Source organism: Echinops telfairi, unplaced genomic scaffold (genome assembly GCF_000313985.2).
Source record: "Echinops telfairi isolate 266 unplaced genomic scaffold, ASM31398v2 ScPeMD7_53;HRSCAF=182, whole genome shotgun sequence".
NCBI classification, from domain to species: Eukaryota; Metazoa; Chordata; class Mammalia; order Afrosoricida; family Tenrecidae; genus Echinops; species Echinops telfairi.
In genome coordinates, this window is record NW_022103951.1 from 2,218,327 (window position 1) to 2,243,387 (window position 25,061).

The 25,061-nt window shown below is 41.8% G+C and overlaps 1 protein-coding gene across 2 annotated transcripts in view; it reads right to left on the minus strand.

The window, feature by feature from the left end:
- POLA1 (DNA polymerase alpha 1, catalytic subunit) overlaps positions 1-25,061 on the minus strand; it is a 333,656-nt gene that overhangs the window by 42,646 nt on the left and 265,949 nt on the right. Inside the window, exon 37 of one of the 2 annotated variants that reach the window (XM_045290756.1) lies at positions 6,734-7,090. The exons of the other annotated variant lie outside the window; for it this stretch is intronic. Coding sequence (XP_045146691.1) covers positions 7,062-7,090 — 29 coding nt within the window. The 3' untranslated portion in view covers positions 6,734-7,061. Of the gene's footprint in view, positions 1-6,733; positions 7,091-25,061 lie in introns of those variants that run through there. 2 annotated transcript variants of the gene reach the window in all.

Genomic DNA, 25,061 nt, shown 5'->3' on the forward strand with positions numbered 1-25,061 from the left:
GACCTAATGTCAGGGGTTTAAGTGGAGAGAAAATGTTTTGAGAATGATGTACAAATGCGCTTTACACAATTGATGTGTGTATGGATTGCGATAACATTTGTATGAGCCCCTAATAAAATGTTTTTAAAAAAAAGAAAGAAAAGGTTGGCTTAATATGTTATAAATTAAATAAAATATGTTGTTGGATCAGGAAGAAAAAAAGATGAGCTTAGGTGTCTTTTGTTCTTGGAAACAGAAAAATAACACAGTGGGTTGATACCAAAGCTGACATAACACAACCAAAGCACATCCCTGAACTTCTAGCAACATCCGAAGCAAATGAACAAATTCTTCCTGCCACCAGCCAACTACAAGTTGACGCTGCAGTCAGGCTCTGGAACAAATCCGCTCCCCTGACCAGCCCAGCTCAGCCCCGTGCTGCACCCCCAAGTCTGCTGGAGCTTCGGGCAGTGTGTAAGTCGTGCTTAAGTTGTACTTAAGTCGTCAGCACTGCGCAGTGGGACTAATGGCTAAGTCTGATGGTCCTCTTCTTGCGTGTAGAGACAGCTTAATCAGCTCTGATCTCGGAGGGCAGGGATGTCCCCTGCAGTGCCAGATGCACAAAGGCAGAGAGCAAATGTTAGTAGACTGCTGCAGAAGTACGAAGAAGAAGAAGAAAAAAAGTGCAAACCTAGAAATGTGCCTGCTCTTAGGAGACAGAGAATCCTTTTCAGCCTTTGTGGGCCTAGGGCTCAAGTAGCTGAGAGCAAGTGCTTTGCGTAGCTGGTGATACTCCCCTCTCACCTTCACCTGGGCCAGTCCGCCCTCTTAAGAAGAATAGCTCATTTAACCCCTGGGCTACAGGGGCTCCCTGGCTCGCACTTTCTCGATTTAAGGATGACAGCTATTCTGTGATTTACTGTGGTCTACTGGCCAATGAAGAATACGACAATACCACCACTGTGACAGGCTCAACTTCTTACAGATGTGACTTTTGATGCTCATCGTATTTACTACTAGTACAAATCAGGCATCGGCACACCTACCATAAATCAGATATTTAACACTAACAAATTATGCACCCATTACAGATGACCTTTGGAGTTGCTCAAGGTACAGTCACAATCATGCATTAAAAAAAGCCGCCTTTCACTGTAATGTGTGAATGTATGAAATTAAATGAGGCTTGCAATGTAATCAGTGTGGTTGGCTGCTTTAATATATTCCATTTCAATTTCAAATCACCACAAGCCAAGAGTGACGAATCTAATTTGATCAGTTGTTCACAAAAACACAGCAAAGCCAAATGTGGCTCCCGCAACACTGCCAGATTTTTACAGGGATTAAGTCCCCCACCCCTTTCTGTAAGCATCACTACAAGACCTGGGCATATTTGGAAGGGAAAAAAACCCCAAACAATTGGAATTAAAACGAAATTCAAACACGATTCTCTCCTGACCCAGCCCTTCAAGCTGTACACTCAAAAGTTCCAAAACTACCGTACTTAAGGACAAAGTCTACTTAATGTTTTGGACAACAGCCAATGACATATTTCAAATGTACTAAAAGAAACCCCAAACCACTTCTGACGCTTTAAAAGCAACAAGGAACTGTACTTGGAAGTACTGGTCAGGAAGCCAATGAAACCTGTGAGAACTAGAATTCTACTGGGTGCCTAACTTGTCCCGTCCCGGACATTCTCTGGCATTAACAGGGTGCTTCCAGCGATTTTCTATTGCCCTCGGTTGAGTGCAGTGGTTCTCACCTTTCCTAATGCCTTGACCCTTTAATACAGTGCCACATGTTGTGGTCACCCCTCAACCATAAAGTTATTTTCATTGCTACTTCATAACTGTCAATTTGCTACTGTTATGAATCGTCATGTAAGCATTTGATATGCAGGATGTATTTTCATTGTGACAAATTGAACATCATTAAAGCATAGTGATAAATCTCAAAACCATATGCCATTATATATTGTGAAATATTTATTTCTAATGACAAATAAATGCAATTTCATCCTGAAGCATGGTGTAGCATGGGTAACAGTCTTCACACTGGGTACCCGTATGTGGGCGTACCTGCAGGTGGGTGGACCCGCCTGGGATAGAGGAGCGGTGTCTGTTTCCAATACCATCCGAAATGTGTTTTCTCATGGTCTTAGGCAACCCCTGTGAAAGAGTCATTCTACCCCCAAAGGAGTCGTGACCCACAGGTTGAGAACCGGTGGTTTAGTGGGAAGTCGGAAGAATTCGTGTGTGACCACAATCAATTTACTAATTTCGCCAGTGCCACAACCTGTCTTGTGGGCTCCCGCCGCTGCAGGCCAACAGGGAACAGAAGCTGCACGATCTTGGTCACTACAGAAAGCTGTGGCGTTCTTTAGAATCACATGAACTTCAGGTTGTATCATTCTCACAGGAAAACTTAGGGGGTGTTTCTAGCAGGTGGACACTTGTTGGAGGGGTACCTATCAAGCAAGCCAAGGTCAATTCCGATGTGTTTATTACATCTAACCATAAAATGTAACACAATCCTCTTTTTTGGAGATTAAAGGCCCAAAGGCAATAAACTATGGAAAAAACGGCAGAGCTTTCTTAATTTACATTCCATTGGACAAAAGGTGAAGGTAACAAAGGGTTAAAAAGTCAACTGCTGAAGAAGAAAAAAAGTCAACTGCTGTTGCATTGAGGCTGAAGTGCCTGCAACAGCATGTGTGTGTCGTGTGTCGGAGTAGCACTGGGCTCCCTAGCATTTTCAGTACCCTTGTGTGACCTCACTCCTCCAAAGTTTCTGGTTAACAGCTGAGTACACTACCCATTTGCATCACCAGGAGACTTAGTAGTTCAGTGTACTCTGCAGAGATGCTGCGGCCCAACCATGTCATAACAAAGGTATCACATAGCATGGCCTGTGTCCCCACTGAAAAGAAAAGAATTAGGGTGGCTTATTTATTGGGTAGTAAATGTATTCAATGACACCAACCTTTTAGGCTAATGAAAATCTCAAAGCAGGTCAAACACTTGAAGTACTGATTGCATCATGCAACCTGCTTTCTTTGTGCTAATTCTGAAGCTAAATAGATTTGAGGGAATAGGTTACGAAGGGAAGGGCACAAGAAAAAGAAATGGTGTTAACTGAGAAATGCAAAGTGGTGGTAGCAAAGAGAAAATTGTTAGGAAAAAAGTACTAATTGCGAGGGAAAAACAAAACAAGAGAAAATAGCAAAAGTAGAAGAGGTTTTACATGCTACACTAGTTTGAACCTGTATTAAGATGGACCACTTCTTAATACTTAATACTTCACACGTGTGAAGTAGCTGAGGAGTACTGATGGCTCTGTGGATTAGGCGTTGGGCTGCTAACTGCCAGGTTGGTGGTTCAAGTCCATGGGGCTTTCTATGAGAGAAAGATGAGGCTGCCTGCTCCCATAAAAATTTACAGTGTCAGACAGGGTCAATATGAGTCAGAATCAACTCAATGGCAGTGTGTTTGTTTTTTTTTTTGTTTTTGAGGGGGTGGGGGAGATTAAAAAGTTGCTATTTTTTGGTAAGTCAAAAATGGTTAGTAATTTTAGGTTTCCAACTAATATATGTGCCAAAGTATTTATTACAAAATAAATGATAGCCACTAACTCCTGCATGAGTTTCATATGCAAGTGTAAACTCTGACTTGTACTTGGGTCCTCTTCACACAAGTTTTCATTGTGGGCAAGACATTTCTATTTCTACAGATTCAAATGTTCAGTATCTTTTGAGGGTTTCAGGAGGCAGTCTCAGTCTCCAGAGTAAGACTAGTAACAAAATGTTAAGACAGGAATTTACAAAAAGCAAACCAAACCAAGCTCACTGCCATCGAGTTAGAATTGACTCCTAGTGACCCTGTGGACAGAGTAGCACTGCTCCTTGTGGGTTATGAGGCTATAAATATTTAAGGGAGCAGAAAGTCTCATCTTTGTCCCTTGGAGTGACTGGTGGGTTTGAACAGTCAACTTTGTAGGTCACAGTCCAGTACATAACCCATGACACCACCAGGCAGGAGTTTAGAAAGTATGTAACTAAGTACCACAAATTCTGAATAATGACAAGATTCGAGAGGACATCATGAAAAAGAAAAGATGTAAACCTACTCCATAGTAATCAGTGTTTTAAGATGATCAGCAGGAACACCATTATGGCGACATGGAATATAGTTTCAAAATAACAGAAAGTGAAGATACTAAGGCACATAAATAAACCTGTCATCACTGTGACAATGTAACAGCGAAGTGGGGTGGGAAGATGCAAAGGGGAAAAATTCAGGTAAACATGCTAGTATTTAAAAATAAATGGTGCGTTTGGATAGCTAATGTGATCATTTGAATTACAGCATGTGGTATTCTAAAAAGGAGTACTGCAGAGTTGCCTGCGTGCTAGAAGGTTAAGCGGTTCCAGTACTATTTATGATGATAAAATCTTCTCATCTGCATATGTGGAGGGATAGGGGGTGTTTAAAGAAAGTAAATATAGTGATCAAATAGTTATTGAGCAAGAGTTGAAGCTTGCTACTAACCACTAGTGTCTTTGGTAGTTAATAGTTTATGATGACACTTGAGCATTACTTTGTGATCACATCAAAATATTATTATTATTATTACTATTAAAAAAATACCCCACACTCAACATGCACTGCCATCGAGTTCATTCACACTCTATAGGACGGGTAGGTCTGTGTCTGAGGCTGTAACTCTATATGGATAGAAAGCCTGTCTTGCTCGTGCAGAGCAGCTGGTGGTTTAGAACTGCTGACCTTGAGGTTAGCAGCCGGACACATCAAGGCTCGTTATTATTATTACTACTAGTACTACTTACTACTATATTATTATGGTAAAATTGTCAGAATCTAAAAGCATATCTTTAATGTTTTTATGCATAGGCTGAGTTACATAATATACTAAGACAAACATCTAACTATCTGACATTGGCTCTGACTTATGTAACAAGTTCAACTTAAATGAAACTCACTCATAATCCGGGGACTGCCTGCATATAGTAAAGTGCTTGCCCAGCGCTCAAATGACACAACTACTTATTCTCACAGAAGGCATCACGGACGTTAAGTGAGGCGTGACTGTAATTGAGGAGTAGATAAAGTAAATGTGCTTTGAAAACTACACAGGGCCATAAAAATGGTAGCCACTCTTTAGCAGACAGTGACCTTTTAAAAAGATGGGAATAAACAGAACAAAGGAATAATAAGAAACAGACCAAAGCAAGATACTTTTAGCCTATGGTAGCCATAGGAATAACATGCAGGAGCGAAGTGGGCTGGAGAGGAACTACGGCAAAGTGTAGAAGCCATGTTGTGTCAAACGTGTTTTAGTGCCAGTCAATGGTGGCCAATCAGCCACCTAGCATAGCTAAATATTGATTTTTTAAAAACCCACTGCCATTGAGATGATTCCCACTCACAACGACCCTATAGGACAGAGGAGAACCGCTCCCTAGGGTTTCCAGAATGTCAATCTTCAGTGGGGCAGACACTCTCCTGTGGAGTGGTTAGTAGGATTGAACTGCCATCTGTGGCCAGCAACCCAACACACACACACAACCCATGGCACCACCAAGGTTCCTTTGATTTGAAAAAGAAAACACGAAATGTAGCCTTTTATAGGAAATCTCCATTAAAAAATATTAGCAACCAATTAAAATGTGAAATATTCTTCAGACAAAAAAAACACATTTAGGAGCCATATGCAGCCCGCAGCTGCCACTCTGCATGGTCTTTGGTTTCTAAGACCCTCCAGCTCCTGTCCTCCCTTCTCTATGGCCCCATGGGGCACTCGCCCAAATAACAGCCGCAAGTGTATTCCTTGTTGCACTCCGTGCGAGACAGGAAGAAAGCTCACATTGTTACTTACAATACATTAAGAACTGCTTCCCAGCATGAAAAACTTGTTTTTAAGGTTACTAAAATATAAAAACCAAGAAAACCAAATTCATTGCAATTAAGTTGATTCCAACTCATAGAGACCAGAGAGGACAGAGTGGGTTTCTGAAGCTGTAAATCTTTAATGGCAATAGTAAAGCTTCATCTTTCTCCCATGGAGCAGCTGGCGGGTCAAACTGCTAAACTTGAGAAAGGCAGCCCAATATGTAACTCACCAGGTCACTAGGGCTCTACTAAAATATCATGACTTCAAACAAACAAACAAACAACCCATGTAGACTTTAAATGCTTTAAGAAAACAAATGGCCCAAATTTAGGAAGTTCGAAATGTCTCTTCTCTCTCGATTAAACGCCCAGAAGAGTGGGCAGAGGGAGTAATGAGGTTAACTCTTACAAGATTTTATGCCCAAGTTTTACTCTAACTCAAGAAAATGCTTTTCTATTCACTGCTACTACAATGGGAAAATGACTGGAAATCTGAGAGAACTATAATATTTGATATAAAATATAAAAGTCAAAGGTCTCTACTGACTAATGAGTTGAGGGGGGGGGGAAGTCCTAATTTGGAAAGCTTAATGCCAGGAAGCAAACCAAACCTTTGAATTCTTCCAGTAATTTAAAGGCTGTACACTCAAAAGCCCATTACATTTAAAAGGTTTCGGTACTGTAAATGGAAGCGTACACAAATTTTTTTTATTCCCAGTCTACTTAAATGCATTTTTATTTTTATCATATGCCACCCCAAGGAGCCAGCAGTTGCAGCTGTTTTATTCAGTTGATAATTCAAATATTATTTCTAATACAAATATATGGTTTATCATGCTTATTTATCACTAACCTGGCATACTTCATAATCACATTACAACCCCACTGTGTGCTGAATACCACTTACAGTTCAAATGCCTCAAGATAAGCACTGTGACTTTCGAGAGAAGATTGGCAGTAATTAAAGGTCTGACTTAGTCGTCATTGGTAACCACTTTTTTAAGGAGGGGGGGGAACAATAGCAAGTAGTAAAGATAGATTTAATTTGGTAATTGTATTTTCTTAATGAGATCTATTTTGGACATATACTTTAACTGGGCTTAAAACAAAGATGTGCTAAACTGTTATCAAGGCTGGAGGGCAGAAGGCGATGGAAGCATTTGTAGGGCTTCAGTGAGAAGAATGGAAACATCTGTGACCTACATGGGATAAAACGAAATCATACCATAAGACTAATAATAATAATAAAAACAACAATAGTACGTTTCACTTATAGACCGCCTTTCAGAGGGCTTTTTAAGCACGTTATCCACCCCCCCCCTTTTTTTGCACAAATAAGACAACTAAATCAGAGAGTAATAATGGTTTGCCCATGCCACACAGTGAGTCAGCGGCAAACCAGGAATAGATTTCCAGGCCTGCTCCGTCTCCTGCAATTGCATTGTGCCGTGATACTCTGCAAGAGACATAGGTATCTGTGAAGTTTGCGTGCGCTCACTCTTTTTCAACCTGTCTCAGCCGATTAATAGAATCACCATGGACATCAGTATGTGTGCCTGCATGTTGCTCAACTGCGGGTGATACCCGTTGCCATCAAGTCAGTTCTGATTCATAGCGACCCACCCTATAGGACAGAATGGAACTGGGGCTTCCATATATCCTTATGGAAGCAGACAGCCATATTTTTCTCCTGCAGAGTAGAAGGCAGATTCGAACTGTCCACTATTCAGTTAGCAGCTGTATGCTTGACCATGGTGCCACCAGGGCATCTTGCTGAAGGTTATGCAAGAGAGAAAGGGACAGGCTGCAGGGCCTTTCTGGAGCTATCTAGAGGTAGCCTCCAAATGTTTCAAGACGCACAAACCAAAAATACAAATTTGGAATGTTGGAAAAAGCTCTGATAGTGAGGGTCAGTAAAGAGCTTAAAACTGTGAATCACAAGAAAAACCCATAGACAAGATGGTTAACTGTTCTTCTATGTATATGGGTTCTAGAAGACTAGAAGTGAACCTGGGCAGGTCATTTTCCTTATTGGAAGGAAACTCTGAAAGTTTCTATTTCTCTCACGAACACAGCAGGGCATCAGTTCAATTTATGTGGCCTAAAAGTTTAAACAAGGAAAATTCTAGGATAGAATTGCTAATCTCTTAGAGCTACATGATATCACAGCCCAACTATGGTAGATATTATCAGTAGCCAGGTAAGTTAGGGTGGGAAAGTAAGTCCATGTGGGGAGAGAAGATGGCATGAGCTAAATGTTTACTGCATGTTTGGATGCACGGATGGGGAAAAAAACCTCATGATTTGATTGGAGAGTAAGATGGAAATAAAGAGAAAAATGAGAATGGAGGAAGAAAGTTCCAGAAAGTACTCAAGAAAAGTTTAATTTCACTTATCATTTATTAAGCTCCTACCATGTGAAAGTTGCCATACAACAATATCTCAAAGTACGGTCCTTATTCAAAAAAATTATAATGCAAGGAGGACAGTCCTTAAAAAGTGACAGTGTTCAGAGGGCAAAAGAGGCCACTTCAAGCTGGGATGCTTTAATGAATGAACAGAATACCAACAGGTAGCAATTGGGTTGAAGTTAGTGATGCAGGCAGGGGCAGCCATATGAGCCTAACAATGGAGCCAGTGTGGAGTCTAAGGCCTACTTGGGGGTCGGTGAGGGGTCTAGGCTGTGGGAACCAGGGAAGTGCTGTCCTGATCTTTCGAGGCAAGTCGGGGTGATATAAATTTGTGTTTCTAGCTCCAGAATCCCCAAGCTGGTAAGAGGAGCTAGTCAAGCTATTTGTCTTGCTTGGAGATCCTGTTAAAGCCTCTTATCCCAGACCCAGTGTATAACAGGCCACAATATGAAACTTCTGAAGGCTGCTCCACTCAAGAGCCAGCCAGCTGGGCCCTGAGGGAAGAAGAGAACAGGAGGGGAAAGGGTCCCATAAATCCGGGATAGGGAGGTGATTAAATGCCAGCCTGGCTTCAGCCTCTCAGGTACCCACCCAGTCTCCTTAAAGGATTACCCACCCCCTCCATGGCACTCTTTTTAAAAAACTTTCAGGATGTAAGTGAATAGCTAAAAGAGCAATGGCTTTAGGGCCCATTTTGTTGACATGTTCATTATCAGCAAACTGTTGCTTCCTGCTGACATTTTCCCTCATCTATTTTTTTTCCCTGAACTTTTTCCTCTGAGTCTGCGTTAGCTCCCGTAGCCTCATAACGGCTTGCCTTAGCGTGGAACTCAATTATGTATTTGACTTCATTTTCTATCTAAATTGTTATCTTGATACCATCCATCTCCCCTTCTGTGGCAAAGTCAAACTTAATGCATATTTGACAAGAAGCAGTATGAACGTTCCAAGAGTTTCACTAACTCAGGGATTCTCAACACTGGGGGGTGGGGGTGGTGCGTCAGAAACACTAGCAGAGTCTTAAAGTTATACAGCTGCCCGAGCTGCAGGATCAGAGAACTAGTGGCGCAAAGGGTGGCATCTGGGGTGCCTGTCATTTAAAATAGTGGAAAAGCTACATCGGAGCTGTTAAGCAGCATTCTGCTAAAAGATACATGATTTGGGAAATTGGATTAGCTGACTGGCTGCACAAAGAACCATTATTACCGACGGGTTAGTACTAGTGGAACACAGCATGGGTAGATAGCCCAACAAACGGGGAGTGATTTGGGGGTATTCCACCCTCTTCCACTATTACTGCTAACTGAGAATGAAACTTCTATAAAATGTTTCAGTACACAGAAACACAGAGAATCTGTCATCAAGAGAGATTTGAAGCTCCTTGAGGAGGGACCAAACCTTTCTCTTACTGGAAGCATTCAGTAAAAAGGCAATGAGCAACAATTGCTTCGTATGGATGCAAAAGCTGGACACTGAGAATGAAGAAAGGAGAACTGATGCACTGGAATTGCAATGCTAGAGAACATTGGCAATAGCACGGATTGGCAGATTGAACACACTAGTCTTACAACAAATACTATGAGACTGTTCCTTAAAAGCGAAGGTGGTGAGACTTTGTCTTGCTCACTGTGGACATGTCACTCGGAAAGACCAATCCCTAGAAAAGGCATCTATTAGTAAAGTGGAAGGTCGACAAAAATGAGGGAAACTCTGAATGAGATGGATTGACAGAATATTCACAACAGTGGCTACAAACATATCAAGGACATGGTACAGAACAGATCAAAATACAATTCTCTCATATGTGAGATCGCCATGAATTGGAGCAAACTCAACCACAAACTTACTCATGGTGAACCCTTTAGGACAGAGCAGAACTGCCCCTTTGGGTCTCCAAGGCTGCAAAACTTCACAAAAGCACACAGCCTCATCTTTCTCCTGGTGAGCACCTGGTAGGCTTGAACCACTGACTTTGTGGTTAGCACCTCAATATGTGGCCTGCCATGGCACCAGGGCTCAACTAGGCATTAGCAAAAACATGGGCTACAAAACATGGTTAGTGAGAAGCTGCAGAAGCCAGTTCAAATATAGTAACTATAAAACAATATGGTAAATACTCAAAAGATATGGATAAGGTGCTATCCTCAGAAGTCATAGAGTCAATGGACATTAGTTACATGCTGTTAACTAGAAAGATTGGCAGTTTGAACCCATCCAGCTGCTCTGCAGACTAGAGTTCCCTCCACATCAGTCATGGAACCAGGAGCTAGGTTCCATAAAACCCAAACTCACTGACACCGAGTTGGCGCTGCCTCAGAATGACCCTATAGGCGGCCAGAGTAGAACTGCCCCATGTGGGTTTCGGAGACTGAAATGGTTTACGCAAGTAGAAAGCCTCATCTTTCTGCCTTGGAGGAGCTGGTGGTTTAAAACTGCTGACAATGTGGTTAGTAGCCCAATGCGGAACCACTAAGCCACCAGTGCCTCTTAGGGTTCCATAGCTAAGCCTTACATGGGTCCCTTTTTCTGTTCTTCTAGATCCTATGACCTAGCACCATGGTGGAGTCAAACCCCCCGCCCCCCCACCAAAAAAAAGAACATTTTTCAGGACAATGCTCTAAAAGTTTCCCATATGCTCTAGCATGCTACAGTGACACCCAGCTGCAATGAGAGAGGCAGGGCGAAAGAAATGATATTTCGGGTTCAAAGAGGAGGGGGGGAAAAGTTCCCTCATTCAGGGTGGAAGACTGCTGCCAACAGCTTGTTTTGTTTCCAAAGATCAGCACACAAAAGTTTCACAGCTCTGAAGGGATGTTAAGTTTGATTGGGGGGTGGGGGGTTCCCATCACTCCTTTGGGAGCGGTATGAAAATAACAAAACCCTCATAAAAGAGATGAGCAAGTCGGCTGTGAAAGGAAAGACCCCCTCACATGCAGGAAAAGCAATTTGCATCAACAGATCTCATTGGTACAAATAAACTCCTTCAAAGAGTGAAAACCTCAATGGAAGCCCACTATATACCCATGAAAAGCTTTGCCGGGCTGTTTGTTAAGCTGTATACAGACTGACAAACAGGAGTGGTTAACCTGGCACACCATGCCCTATAGAGATAGTTTCTTAAAGTAGGCTTAGTCAGCTAATCTTGTTGAGATTTCTCTCCTACTACTGATTTCTTATTCTCAAAATTAATTAAGAGGCTCCATTCAGAATTCCCTGTGGTCTATCAGCTTGAGTTTGTTGGTTGTGTTTGATTGTCTCTTGTCTTTAGCTTCCCTGTCTTGTCTCTTTAGATTCTGTCGTGCCCTTTGGTAGCTCCCTTTAGTCCATGCCTGGCATAGCTAATGACAAGGGAGCCTTAATTCCTACCCAAGTACAACCCAGACGAGCAGAACCTTGCTAATTCACGCCAATGACTGAAAGACTCTGGTGTAAGTTACTGAATTATGCAAATGAGCAGTAAGTGAAGAAAGATGATTCAAAAATGTATTTCATTCATTTATTTTGACAAGTGTAGTTTAGTCTTAATTATTTCGACAATTTCTTTGTAGCATACTAATACATTTACAGTGGCACGTTTGCTCAAGCCTTTCGTACCACGGACCAGAGTGCACGCTGCTGAATCATTTCCAAGAGACAGACCGAGGTTCACACACTCTTCTATCCTGGTTTTTATGGGGGTTTCAGTATTTCCTTACATTTTTATAATATGTAAGATACAAATAAAACCTAGGAATTAGTTTAGCAGTAAACATTTACTCTGCAATAAGGTCCTACAGAGGTTTAAATCTCCCTGCATTAGTTAAAAATGAAACAAGACAAAAATAACAACAACAAGACAACAAAATTCATTCTTTAAAAAAGATCTTTCCCTAACCTGCGGCCACAGTACTAAGAGGACTTCATTTTGATCTTCTAAATAAAACAATTCAGCCTGTCATTCATCCTTTTTAATTTCTGTTTTGTTTTGCCTTATCATACTTCTTTCTTTTAAAGTTAAAATGCCTGTTTTAAGATAAGTGGATATCTCACAGTATGTAGCATTTTCATGTCAAAATACTTACATTATTATATTCAGAGTTAAATTATTTAAGATAGGAAAACATTCGGATCCACTTTTGACAGATGTATCCCGCGGGATACAATCAACTTCTTTCAAAGTATCACCACCAGTTACAGTAGAGAAGGGAGAGGGGATGACCTCGGCTTCCAGTCCTGGGTTTCAAATGTCACTTAGGCCTGGCCCTTAATAAGAGCTTTTAAGCCAACCTTCCCATTCAGGCCTGCTTTAAAATCAATGCAATTGCTCAATGAGGTCCTTTGACTTACCGAAAGCTCATCAGCATCTAACAACAATAAGTAATCATCACCCTTAACTAATAACAGAGGAAGACACAATTTGGGCTCAAAGGAAACCTGGCTGCACCTGGGCCTGTGAAAACTTAATGCAGTCTTCAAGGTCTGGATCGGGTTTTGGGTCCCCCAGGAAAACTTCCCCTGAAGGACAGGCAGGGACCCTGCAGTACTTTCCACTACCTCCTTGTTGCCTAGCTCTTTTCCTTCAGTTGGAGCTTTCCTGCTCCATTAAAAAGTGGGCAGCTGGGGCACAGCAGAAAGAATGGCCTTGCTTTATGACCTTGGGGGGATCATTTAGTTTCTTCCAGGTTGCTCTCTCACCCAGAAAATACCAACTAAGCCCTACACGATAGGAATGATTGAGAAAAGCCAAAGACAACAGATGTGAACCTTCCCTGTAAAAAATAAGGTGCTATCAAAAGTAGGCGAACAACTGGGCAAATGGTCAGAAAATGACCTAGTGCTAGATCAAGAGCCAAGTCTCAGAATTGTGTCCTTGGCACACTAGCCAGAGCAAGACCAAGAGAGAGAAAGGTTTCCCAGGACCTTTACACAGGGAGAATGCAACTAATGTTAATTCAATTTAAGTCACTGACAGGCCACTAATTCCATCCAGTTACCGTCCTATGGGCTGCAAGGTAAAAGATGCAGGCGGATCTGAATACATTCCTGACAACCACAGGAGGGGAAAAATGAGGACCTAATGTTGGTGGTTTAAGTGGCGAGAAAATGTTTTGAGAATGATGTACAAATGCGCTTTACACAATTGATGTGTGTATGGATTGCGATAACAAGTTGTATGAGCCCCTAATAAAATGTTTTAAAAAAAAGAACTACTCCAAGCACTGCCATCCAACTTCTGGTGAGGTTTCTTTGTCCATGAGGGTGGACACGACAGTGCAGCAGCAGTGGGCACCGACTAATATTGTAAAAGTCAACATCAAATCTGTGGCTTGGGCCACTCTGTAACTGGAGCCATCCCAAGGCTATCATTAGACTGCAAAGTTAGGGCTGATTCCCTGAGAATAATTATCAGAGACTTACAGGACTGGAGACCATGAAAACATAAACCAACTTCTAGGAGAAGCATAACAACAAAACAACACACACACATACACACTGAACAATTAAATCCAAAGGAGATCAAGGACTGAGCAAAGTGACTTTAATGTTTCACTATTAAAGGCCACTTGGTCATATGCAACGGCTTGAGAATGAACAAAATAACAGCCACCAAGGCCAAAGCTACAGATTAAAAGGATGCAATGTGAGGAGAGGGCTTTTCTGAAACCCTAAGAATTGTGATTCCTGAGTGAGGGCAAACATGAAATGATTAAGACATTGCATTCTTGGCTAAGGAAAGGAGAAGAGTCCCAGGAGGAAAGAAAGGTACAGTGAATACCTGAGAAAGCAGAAGCCTATGTAAGGCAGAACCCTGTCCGAAAAGGAAAATATCTTCCAGTAAAAGAGAGTGGCAGCAACAGTGACAGAACTAAACTGCACCCAGAAAAAACTTGGGTGCACCAGGAAAAGGCAGTAGCCCCGCTGTGTTCCACCTCTCCCAGGTTTTCCTGTGTGCAAAGTTTAAAAACAGCCCCCAACGGCTACAGAAAAACACTGGAGTCAGTGAACTTGGTTAAAGCCCAAACACAAATTCTGCATAAGTATAATCCTTCTCTACTCTGCTCAAAGCAAAGGCAGCTAGTTTTCCCAGAGTGTTCATTGATTTTAAATTTTTATTTCTTAAATTTCACAGTCACATTCATTGGCAATTTTAGGTGGTACCAAAACAGTCACAAAGGCAATATAATTGACAAAACCACAGATAATTTCTTTAGAAAGATTTGCCTTTTGAGAAAGAAGTCATGGTTATGATGTTTGAAGTGGTAGCTGTATTTTTAGTGAAAAGTGCTAATTTGGGGGGGGGGTAAAGAAAATGTGGCATAAGTAATCTAACCCCAAGTGCTTTATTTAGTGTTAGAACAGATTATCTAGCTGGTCCACAAGTATCGTTAAGTTAATACGCCTGAAGCTTACGGAACATTCTACCACGATACTTCAAAGAGTGACTCTCTTCTCTGTTATGAGTATTACCAACCCTTTCCTCTTAATTCATCTGCAACTAATTCAACCAATCTCCAATTAGATGCCTGCAACATTACCCTACGTAGACACTAGAACTGTTGTCTCTAGACTGGGTTTTAAACCTGGGCTAAAACAGATTGCTACCATGTAGACCAAAAATGGTTCTGGGATTTCTCTTTGTAGTGTAATTTAGATGTCATATCTAATTTGCTGTCATGACTATTGTTTCACTGTGCAATTTGTATGTCGTTTTGAATGGTAAAAGCATCATAGCTTTATTGAATTAAACCTTCTGTCTTTATTTAGGGTCTGATGTTACATGTTTGTGCGTGGATGTTTATGTCTCAAAAGCTGCTTTTGACATCAAGTAGAAGAAATAAAATACGCTCTTTTGCTATGTTTGTTTTTAGCTTCACAAATGTAAACACAAACAGGAAAAGGAAAATGTCGTCCTTTAACATAGAGAGTCCTTTACACAGGAAATAAAACCATCTACTGTGTAAGTCCTTGAACCAGACTGCACCCTGTCGAAGGTGAAAAACTTGGGAGATGGGGGGGAAAGGAGCTCTCTAAAGTGAAGAAAGAGAATTGTGAATATAACAATTGCTTTTAAAGGTCGAGAATTGCTACACAGGCCACTGAGATTACAGAAGTAGTCAAGGCCTGGTGGTTGTGTAACACAAGTGTCTTGTCAAGTCTATTAACCAATTCTGTTTTCCCCCCATTGACAGTTGGGTCATATTTACCTCAAACATAAGCTATTCTCCTTACCACAACTTTATGATCACAAAGAAGTTTTGACATTCCTGACTATAACTTGTAAGGGACAAAGACCACCCTACCTCCACCGAAATTCTCAGTGTGACACTGCTCTCGGTTTGTAATGATCCTTCTTGTCCTGGCCACAGGCCCACATTCTAAAGTCAAGTCATGGCTAAGAAGACCAACCAAGGAAAGCCTTCCACTAGACCACTGGGATAGCCTTTTAAGTAATTTTTAGTGCATGAAATTTCATAAAGTTTTTACTAGATAATTACACTTCCTGATTTTGTAATTAGTGGAAGTACATGCAATTACATAATAATTATGATAGTAATTACATAATTAAGATGTATAATTATGTAGTAAAAAACATCATGGAAATAAAACCATCTACTGTGTAAGCACAATACCTTTGAAAAGTAAATTCACTTGCTCAGCTGTTTAAAAATACTTTCCCTCAAAATAACAAAGTGATTAGCTCACATTATGGTTTAAGCGCTTGACAATGGTTTAATATTTGTACCTCACTGATGATAGAAACATCTTTTAAACCAGTGCATGGGGTGAGGGTGGGGGCTGCAGTAGCACACAAAAAAACACTTATCAGCTTTCCCCTACTCTGACCACTCAAAAAATGACATGGATTTGCAAATGAAGACCATCAACCACAGCATTAGCAAGTAGGTATGGCAACGACAATGCCCTTGTTTGTGTTGCTGTGTTTATCACGACAAAAGAAAAAACAGAAGCCTGTCCACTGACAAGAAGTAACAGGAAGGGGCTGTATAAAACTACTCACACATCTGCCACCAGGGCATGCCTGCAAGCCCATTTACATGTAAAAGTGAGAAAATGGAGTGGGGATTTACAGAAATGGGCTGAAAGAAAAGGCACGCTACCAGAGTCCAAAAGTTTGTAACGCTAATCTATGGAACCTTTCATAGACTTTAAGAAGATGATGGGAAAGACAGAGACTAGACCTCTCTACTTAAGAACAAAGCAACTACGGTGATGGTGTCCTAGAAAATATCCTTTCCCTTTGGTCACATGGTAAAGTCATCATTAGCAACAAAACAAAACAACACACAACCACACACACACACCCCTCGCAGTATTCACAGAGACAAAGAAGGCAGTGTGAAGGGGCTCTCACCCTGCCATTTGAAAATGCCCATGATGTCACGAGAAAGAAGGGGCTTTCTATCCCTGTTAACAGTGACAGTCTCGGAAATCCACAGGGGCATTTCTACTCTGTCCTATAGGGCCGCTCCGAGTGGGCATCAATTCGATGGCAGTGAGACTTTGGTTTGATAGGCATCAGAACAACAGCACCGAAAAGCCATCAACCATATTAAAAGTAAATTTCGAAGTAAAATCTTTTTAGTAGCAAAATATAAGGGAGTCCTGTTCTAATTTTTACAAAGTTATACTTCAGTGTCTTGGAATTTTTACAATCGTGATGGATCAATGCTGTAATGAGGCTCAAAATGTGGGGGTGGGAGGAAGCCAACTAGTCGCCACATAAGGAGGGGTCCTTGGATGAAGTGGGTAGAAAACTCCACCCCGAGGCAGAAAACCATTCTGCAACTCCTATTTTGCTTTGCCCTCGCTCCTGCTAGCAGGGCTTCAAACCAGTTCCTTTGGTTTGAAGCTGTACCTGCTACTCAAAAAGACGAGGTGACAGGAGCTTACAACAATGAGTACAAGACAGAAGAAAATGTTCTAAACTGGATTGTGGTGATCGTACAATGCGTCTTAATATGATTGAACTACTGATTTGTATGATATGTGAATTATATGCCGATCATACTGTTTTTTAAACAAGAAAGTGGAAGGAGAAAAACTCTCCATTAAAAAAAAATTTGGTGTGGAGGGGCGGGAACGAATTACAGAATACATTTCAAAAGACTGGGTTTGTCATATGCCAATTATACCTCAAACATGCGCAGATCTTCTGCAGTCTGCTACCTGCAGAATGATCATTTTCGAGTTTTACTAAAAAGATGACCCTACAAGAAAGAGGAAGGCCTTCAATGAGATGTTCTGAGAAGAGTGGTTCCAACAAGGGGCTCAAACAGAACCACCATTGGGAGGACGATGCAGGGCTAGGCAGGGTTTCATTGTAGGGTCCCTGGGAATTGGAAGGGGCTCAAGGGCACCTAACAACAACAAACAACAACAACAACAACAACAACAAAAATCAAGTCATCAATAAAGGAAATTAGAAGCAAGCTTTAGTTGTTAAGAGGGGAGAGTCTCTTAAAGACAGTGGTTCAGTCACAGCTAGAACAGTGCCTGGGGATCTGGTTAAAATGCAGAGGCCTATTCAGTAGGCCTGATACTTTGCATTTCTCTCTTTTTTAAAAATTAATAAATCATTTGATTGGGGGCTCTTACAACTCTTATAACAATCCATACATCAATTATATCAAACACATTTGTACATATGTTGCCATGGTTTTTCAAAACATTTTCTTTCTGCTTGAGCCCTTGGTATCAACTCGTCGTCCCCCCCACCCCCACCTTCCCTAACCTCGTGGACACCTGATGAATTATAAATTATGTTCATATCTTACACCATCCGCTGTCTCCCTTTGCCCACATTTCTGTTGCTCATCTATCTTACTTTGTGTGTGTGTGTGTGTGTGTGTGTGTGTGTTAAAGTTTCACCCCCTTCTTCCCCCTACCCTCTTGGTGTCCCTACTCCCAATATTTTGCATTTCCAACAAGCTCCCAGGTAACATACAAGCTGCAGATAGAGGGATTACTTTCAGTAACTGGAAAAAAAAATGCCATAAGCCAAAAACTGGGCTCGTTTTAAGTATGCCATTTTCTTCCTAATTGCTCAATTATTTGAAGACTGTGTTCTGAACTGCCACTTCAGGGTTTTCTACCACAAACATTTCTTAAATGAATCCAAGGGACAGTAAAACTCAAATTCAAACCAAAGCTCAGATCACCTTTCTCACTTCAAAGGAGGGCAGAAAAAGGCAGAGGGGACTTTACATTACCTATGGTAAAACCTGTGTTTTCCTCTCGAAAAAAGTTTTATCCAATGATAACAATACCATTTTCAGAAGAGTGATTAAAGTGCATAAGTGATGACGCTGGACTTGGGAGAAGTATCTAGGGGTGGGGTGGGGTGGTAGTGGTGCTGTGTGTGTGCTATTTGTTCTTAGTAATGACAAACAGAGGAAAGGCCCATCTCCTAAACTTGACAAGAATTTTTCAGTGGAATGATAACCTTTGGGTTCAAAATTGTGGTTTAGGAACAAATGGACCAGACCAGTGATCTCTGACATGGTTTGCTTCTCACCATCTGGTGAGGATGTAACAGAGAAAATTCTAAGAAAGCCAATTGGCATAGAGAGGGTTCCAGGGGCTTGTTGCTACTTTTATTTCAGTACTTCTAGCAATGATGAAACTCTCCTGCTTTCGCTTTAGCAATTCAGGAAATGTGGCCGAGAGCCTTCGCGCTGAAAAGGGACCGGTCTTGAGACCCTCAGAAATCTCCAAATTCCCAAATATGCCGAAGCATATTTATGGAAGATGTTTTCCCTAAGGCCAACGTTACACAACCATCTTTCAGCGAACCTCTGTGCTCTAGCTTTAATGAGGCCTTTCTTCAACTGGAAACCAGTTGCCCTCCAGTCGACTTCAACTCATAGTGGTCCCACGTGTGTTGGAGAACTAGGCTCCCTAAGTTCCCCCAGCAATTACCTTTTTCTATTGGGGTGAAAATACACATAACAAAAAAATTCCAATCCATGGTTGTATGTCTAATTCAGTGACATTCATGTTGTGCAACCATCAGCACTGTCCTATTCCGAATTCTTCCACCACCATTAATAGAACCTCTGAATAGTAACTCCTCCTCTCTCCCACTCCTGTTACCACTGAAAAACTTCCATTGCGATCTATGACGGGTTTTACGAAAGGCTTGCGGGAAAATCTCATCCTTTTTAAAGAATGAACTTTTGTTATTGTGGATTCGGTGAAGTGATTATATTTCAGACTACTCATCATTCCACGCCCACACCTTCATATCATTATCTTTTCCTTCTGTTTTTCCATGAACTTTCTGAAGTCCCTTTGTATTGGCTGATTTTGTACAACTGAGATCCTACAGTATTTTTTCCCCTGATTCAGTGGAAGGTTTCCAAGGCTCAGCCACATTGTCACATGCCTCAGGTGATTTCTCTTTAGGGCTGAGTAATATTCCATTGTTGGCACCTGCCACATTTTGCTTCTCCAATCATTCATTAGCTGACTAACATTTAGGTTGTCCCCATCTTTTGGCTACTGTAAATCGTGCTGCCATGAACACTTGTTTCTGTCTGTAGTTCCTTTGTGTGTTTATCTAGGATTAGATACTTAAGGTTTTCAATGACTGATTTTTTGAGAAGCAGCTCACCCGACCTTTCTTCTGCGGTACCTCTGGGTGGACATGAACCTCCAATCTTCTCGATAGCCGCTTAGGCTGTTCACTATTTGCATCACCCAGAGGCCTAAATCCCAGTATTCCAATTCTGGCAGATACAAGCAAAACACATAGAAAGAGGTTTATAGAAAAATTTACTGGGAGGCTCATCCAACTTCATGTAGGTGACAGAGAATAAGAGGTATGCATCTTGAAAGAGCGAGGAAAGGATGCGATAGAGAACAGAAAGAGAAAGGAAAGCCCCTTTCTCGGAAAAAAGACAGAACAGTAAGGTGAAAAGGCATTAGTGGTTACCTTCTTTGCTTCCAAACAATTGGGCCAGCTGGCGCTACAGCCCGCATGCCACACCACACTTGGTTGCTGCACACTCTGCCTTTCCCTGCCAGACACTAAGCTCTTCCAGGGCAGGGAGCGTTGGCCATCTTTATACAAAGACAGTACCTCAATCAGAGGAATAGATTTTTAGAAAGAAAAAAAGGAAAGAAAAGAAACCCAAACTTGGCTGATCAAACAAAAGAACAAAAAAATTAAAATGAAGTTCAGCTGAAAAAAATAGACCTTTTTCGGGCTCCTGTATTTTTAAATGGACTTAATTTAGACAAATGGTTAAAGATTTGAATGAACTCAATTCTCCCTCAAACTGTTCACTTCTCCCTACTCAGGCCAAGCCGGCATGGGATGAGGCAAAGGCAAATGGGGCCATTATGTGCTGCCATCCCGAGGAGGGAGCTTTACTTCATAAACAGCTACTCGGTGCCTCTAAAACCTCCTTGGGATCCATTATGCCATCTGTGTACATACTGGAGCAGTTACAATAACAATCATACCAAATTCACATAAAAATGAGATTTTAAAAATGTTCAGTAGTTACAGTGAATATGCAGTAAACACGCCACCAAAGTGAATAACGGTCTTTTACCATTTTAAAGAGCAGGGGAAAATATCAAATGGGGTTAATTCACATTATGGACTAATGGCCTTTAAGCCTTCGTTTGAAAGCCCAGAGCAGGAAAAAGCTTCAACAAGCGCTACTTTGCACCATAAAAAGAAATAAACCTCTTTGAAATAATTCGTACATATTTCTCCCCAAATTGCCAAGCTTCAAACAAAAACTAAAACCACCGTCCAGTTCCATCCCTTAAAACATGGGTGTTCCAAGAGAAATGGTAAACCAATCTTAGCCGAGAAAACGCCGCTAGGGACCAAAAGTGAAGAAGAGTGTGGGAAATAATGCCATAAGCCCGTCCTTGGTGACAGACAACACATAGATCCCATTCTCAAGAATGCAACTGTGTGTGATGACTGCCATTTTCGACAGGACTTTTGATGTTAACGTCTCTTGGGATTCTGGCCCTCATCCAAACTGGATAAATATACTTTGTCTCCTGGATCCACAGACTAAAAAACTTATTTTTAGAGCAGACAACCCTTGAAGAGCAAAGCAGGAGAGTATCTCATGCCAACTGATACAGTGAGGAGGGAATTTTGTATCTAGGTTGCATGACTTAAAATGTATGGGATCAGTCCTGGGATGAACTACAGCCTGGAACCGGCTCTCATTTCTTTACAACCATCCAGAGAATCCAGGGCAGAGCTTCTGAAATTGGGCAGCACGCCATGATTATCTAGAGAATTTTCTAAAAAATGAAATTTTCTAAGCTCAACCCCACACCTTCTGAATTTGAATCTTGGAGCGGCAGGATCTCTGGATTTGGATTTTCACCACATTATACTTAGGAGTGTGGTTATAAAAAACGTCACCAGAACGTCTTCTCTGCTCTGGGACCAGCGGGTAGGCATGAGCCAGTTTCAGTTTACACTTAGGTGACCAGATTTTAACATCGGTAAAGCGGAACAAAAGCGGGACACCATTGATAAAACTCATATCCTGGCGAAATAGCCACATGGCAGCCGAAAACCATATACCCTAGCTTGTCGTGCATTCTTCCCCAAAATCGGGACTTTTTAAAAACGCTGCGGGATGCGGGAAAAATTGTTAAAAATGGGGACTGTCCCGCCAAAAGCGGGATGTCTGGACACCTTAGTTTATACTCCTCCTCCCCACAACCAATAACCCCACACTATTAAGCATTACAGGATGATCTGAAAACACCCTGGGTGGGTACACTTCAACCAGTTCACTCATTTCTAAACTGTAACAGTCCCCCACCCCCATCCCAACGAACTCACTGCCATGAAGTCGGTTCTAACACATAGGGGCAGCTCAAAGGAAACCTCTTTGAGGATTAAAAGTTTCATAAATGAGAGGCTCTTGGAATATTCCGTGGCCTTTCTCATGTCAGGCGCATACATTTTACACCCTTCTCTTATTTTGTTTTCTTCAGTCTCTGACATAACAACTCACCCACACCTTTACCTGGTGCTGGTTTTGACCTGACCTACTGGGTGATGTGTTTATTACAAGCGAACAAAAAAAGGATCTTGATTCCTATACCGAAGGCGTGGGACAGTTGTAAACTATGTCAGTGTACAGATGTTGTCCACACGTGTCTCCTTTTGTCAAGCAGAGAAGACCAGGTGGTGTAGTGGGTTATGCATTGAGCTGCGATCTACCAGGTCAGCGGTTCCAACCCACTAGCCACACCATGGGAGAAAGAGGAGGCTGTCTACCCCTGTAAAGACTGACAGTCTTGGAAACCAGAAGGGGCAGTTTAATTTTAATTTTAGTTTAATTTTAGTCACTACATGTTGGAATTAACTCAATGATTGGGAGAGTTTGTTAAGCAAGCAGCTTCTAAATGGTGACTCTAGTTTCCTCTCCAGGGAAGCCAAGTACATTGCCTGGGATGTTCTCCAAGAAGCAGGGCATGTCTCCAGTGGCTTTCCAAATGATCCTTCTAGTGTTGTAGTGTGTTAGATGTTGGGCTGCCACTGAAACCCGCCAGTCAATTCCTCAGGAGAATGATGAGGCCATCTACACCCATAAATCCTGTGGAGATGTTTTACTCTGTCCTATCGGGTCACTAAGAGTCAGAATGGACTCGGCGTCCATAGGTTTTAGTGGGCAAGAGTCACCAGATCTTTAGAAAATGGCTTATCCTGAAAAACTGCGTCGGCAGACCAATGGAAAAGAACTAAAAACCCAGAGGTAAAACCTTCAGCATACAGACAACATCGGTTGGGAAGCAGATGCCCTCTTCAGCAAGCAGTGCTGGAAAAAATGGATATCTACCTGCAGAAAAATGAAAGACCCTTGCTCACTCCATGCACCAGAATAATCTCGAGGACTTCACGGCAGATCTCGAGGTAAAAACCCAAACTAGTAGGGCCATCAATGTGGGAACTGGGACCAACGTGAGAACTGTGACCCAGGGAATAGACAGGCTATCAGAAACAGGGAAGGACACAAATACAGATGAGTCACAAATTGACAAGTAGGATATACTGAAGATAAAACACCTGTGTTCATTGAAAGAATTCACCAAGAGAATAATGAGAGCCCATAGACTGGGAAAATATCTTTAGCAATGACACATCAGACAAAGGCCTTATTACTAAAATCTACAATACTCTGCTAGCTTCCAAAAAGAAAAAAACAAATTGCCCACTGAGGAGGTAGGCAGATACCTGAACAAAAGTTTAACAAGGGCAGAAATCCAAATGGCCAATAAACATATGAGAAAATGTTCCTGATCATTACCTATAAGAGAAATTGGGAAAAGAAACGAGAATTGCAAATCAAAACAATAATGAGATATTACCTAACACTCTCAAAGATAGCCCAATTAAAAAAAATCAGAAAGCAACAAGTGTTGGAGGGGCTGTGGGGAGACAGGAACTCTTATCTACTGCTGGTGGACTTGAAGGTATGTACAGCCACTATGGAAATCAATTTGGCGATATCTAAAACAGACGGAAATCGAGGTACCATACGACCTAGCAATCCCCCTATTGGGCATAAACAAACCATGGCCAGATATCTGTGCTCCAATGTTTATCGCGGCACAGTTCACAATTGCAAGGAGTTGGAAACCACCCAAACGTCCCGTAATGCATGAGTGGATTAAAAAACTGTGGTGCATACATACAATGAGGTACTATGCATTCTTAAAAAACAGTGATGAGGAAAAAAAAACCCAGTGATGAACGCATGAAGCACATCACCGCCTGGAAAGAACTGGAGGAAATTATGCTAAGCGAAATAAGCCACACCTAAAAGGACAAGTACATGAGTCCATTGTGGTAAGCTTAAAAAATGCAAAAGGGCATAGGGACAAAGCTACTGTATACAAACATTCCTGGGGTGAGGTCCAGGTAGTATGGCAGGGGCCAGACCAAATCCAGGGATACATATGGTAGCCAACTAAAAAGGAGAAAAAAGAAAAAAAAAGAAAAACCCACCCAAGGGGAAGGTATTATTTCTATCTCCATAGGCAAAGAGGGACCAGACTTCAACCCCTGGTGCTCCAAGATGTGAATGTAACATATCGGCATGAAGCAAAGAACTAGTAGAGGTCTGAAGGGCTGGCCCCAATCCCAACTACTGGACAGCAGCCCCTCCCACCTGCCCCAGAAGAAGTTACTTCAGAGGACAGCACTGAAGCTACAGTTCAGGGAGAGGGGCGTGTCTGATCAAAGTACACAGGAACAAATGAACGGGGAGGAAGAGAGAGTGGAGCACATCCTGGCCCAACAAGCCTTGAGGACAATATCCTTGCTCAGAGCAGGCAATGCACAGAGAGGACCATAAGGCCGGCCCCACTATGAGACATGACATCCCTCACTGACCCATAGCTCTACTGGAAACAGTGTGGGAACTGCGCCTGATCTGACCCCACCACCACGAGGCAAAACATTAAGGGCGTGCAACAGAACGGAAAGGGGAGCAGAACAAGGAAGTCCCGAGGAAATACCAAAAATAGTCTTTGGGGCCAGGGCATGGCACTTCATCAGACTCCAAGGGAAAACATCCTAAAGGTCAACAAACAGACCTTAAACTATTTACAGGCTTTTCATTTTTTGTCATTGGTTTGTTGTTGTAGTTGTTTTCTTTTCTTTGTTGCTTTGTTTTGCTGTCTTGATTTTTTGTGCATATTATTATCTCTGCAGGTCTATCTAGATAATATAGTGGGATAAACAATCTGGAGGAGAAAACAA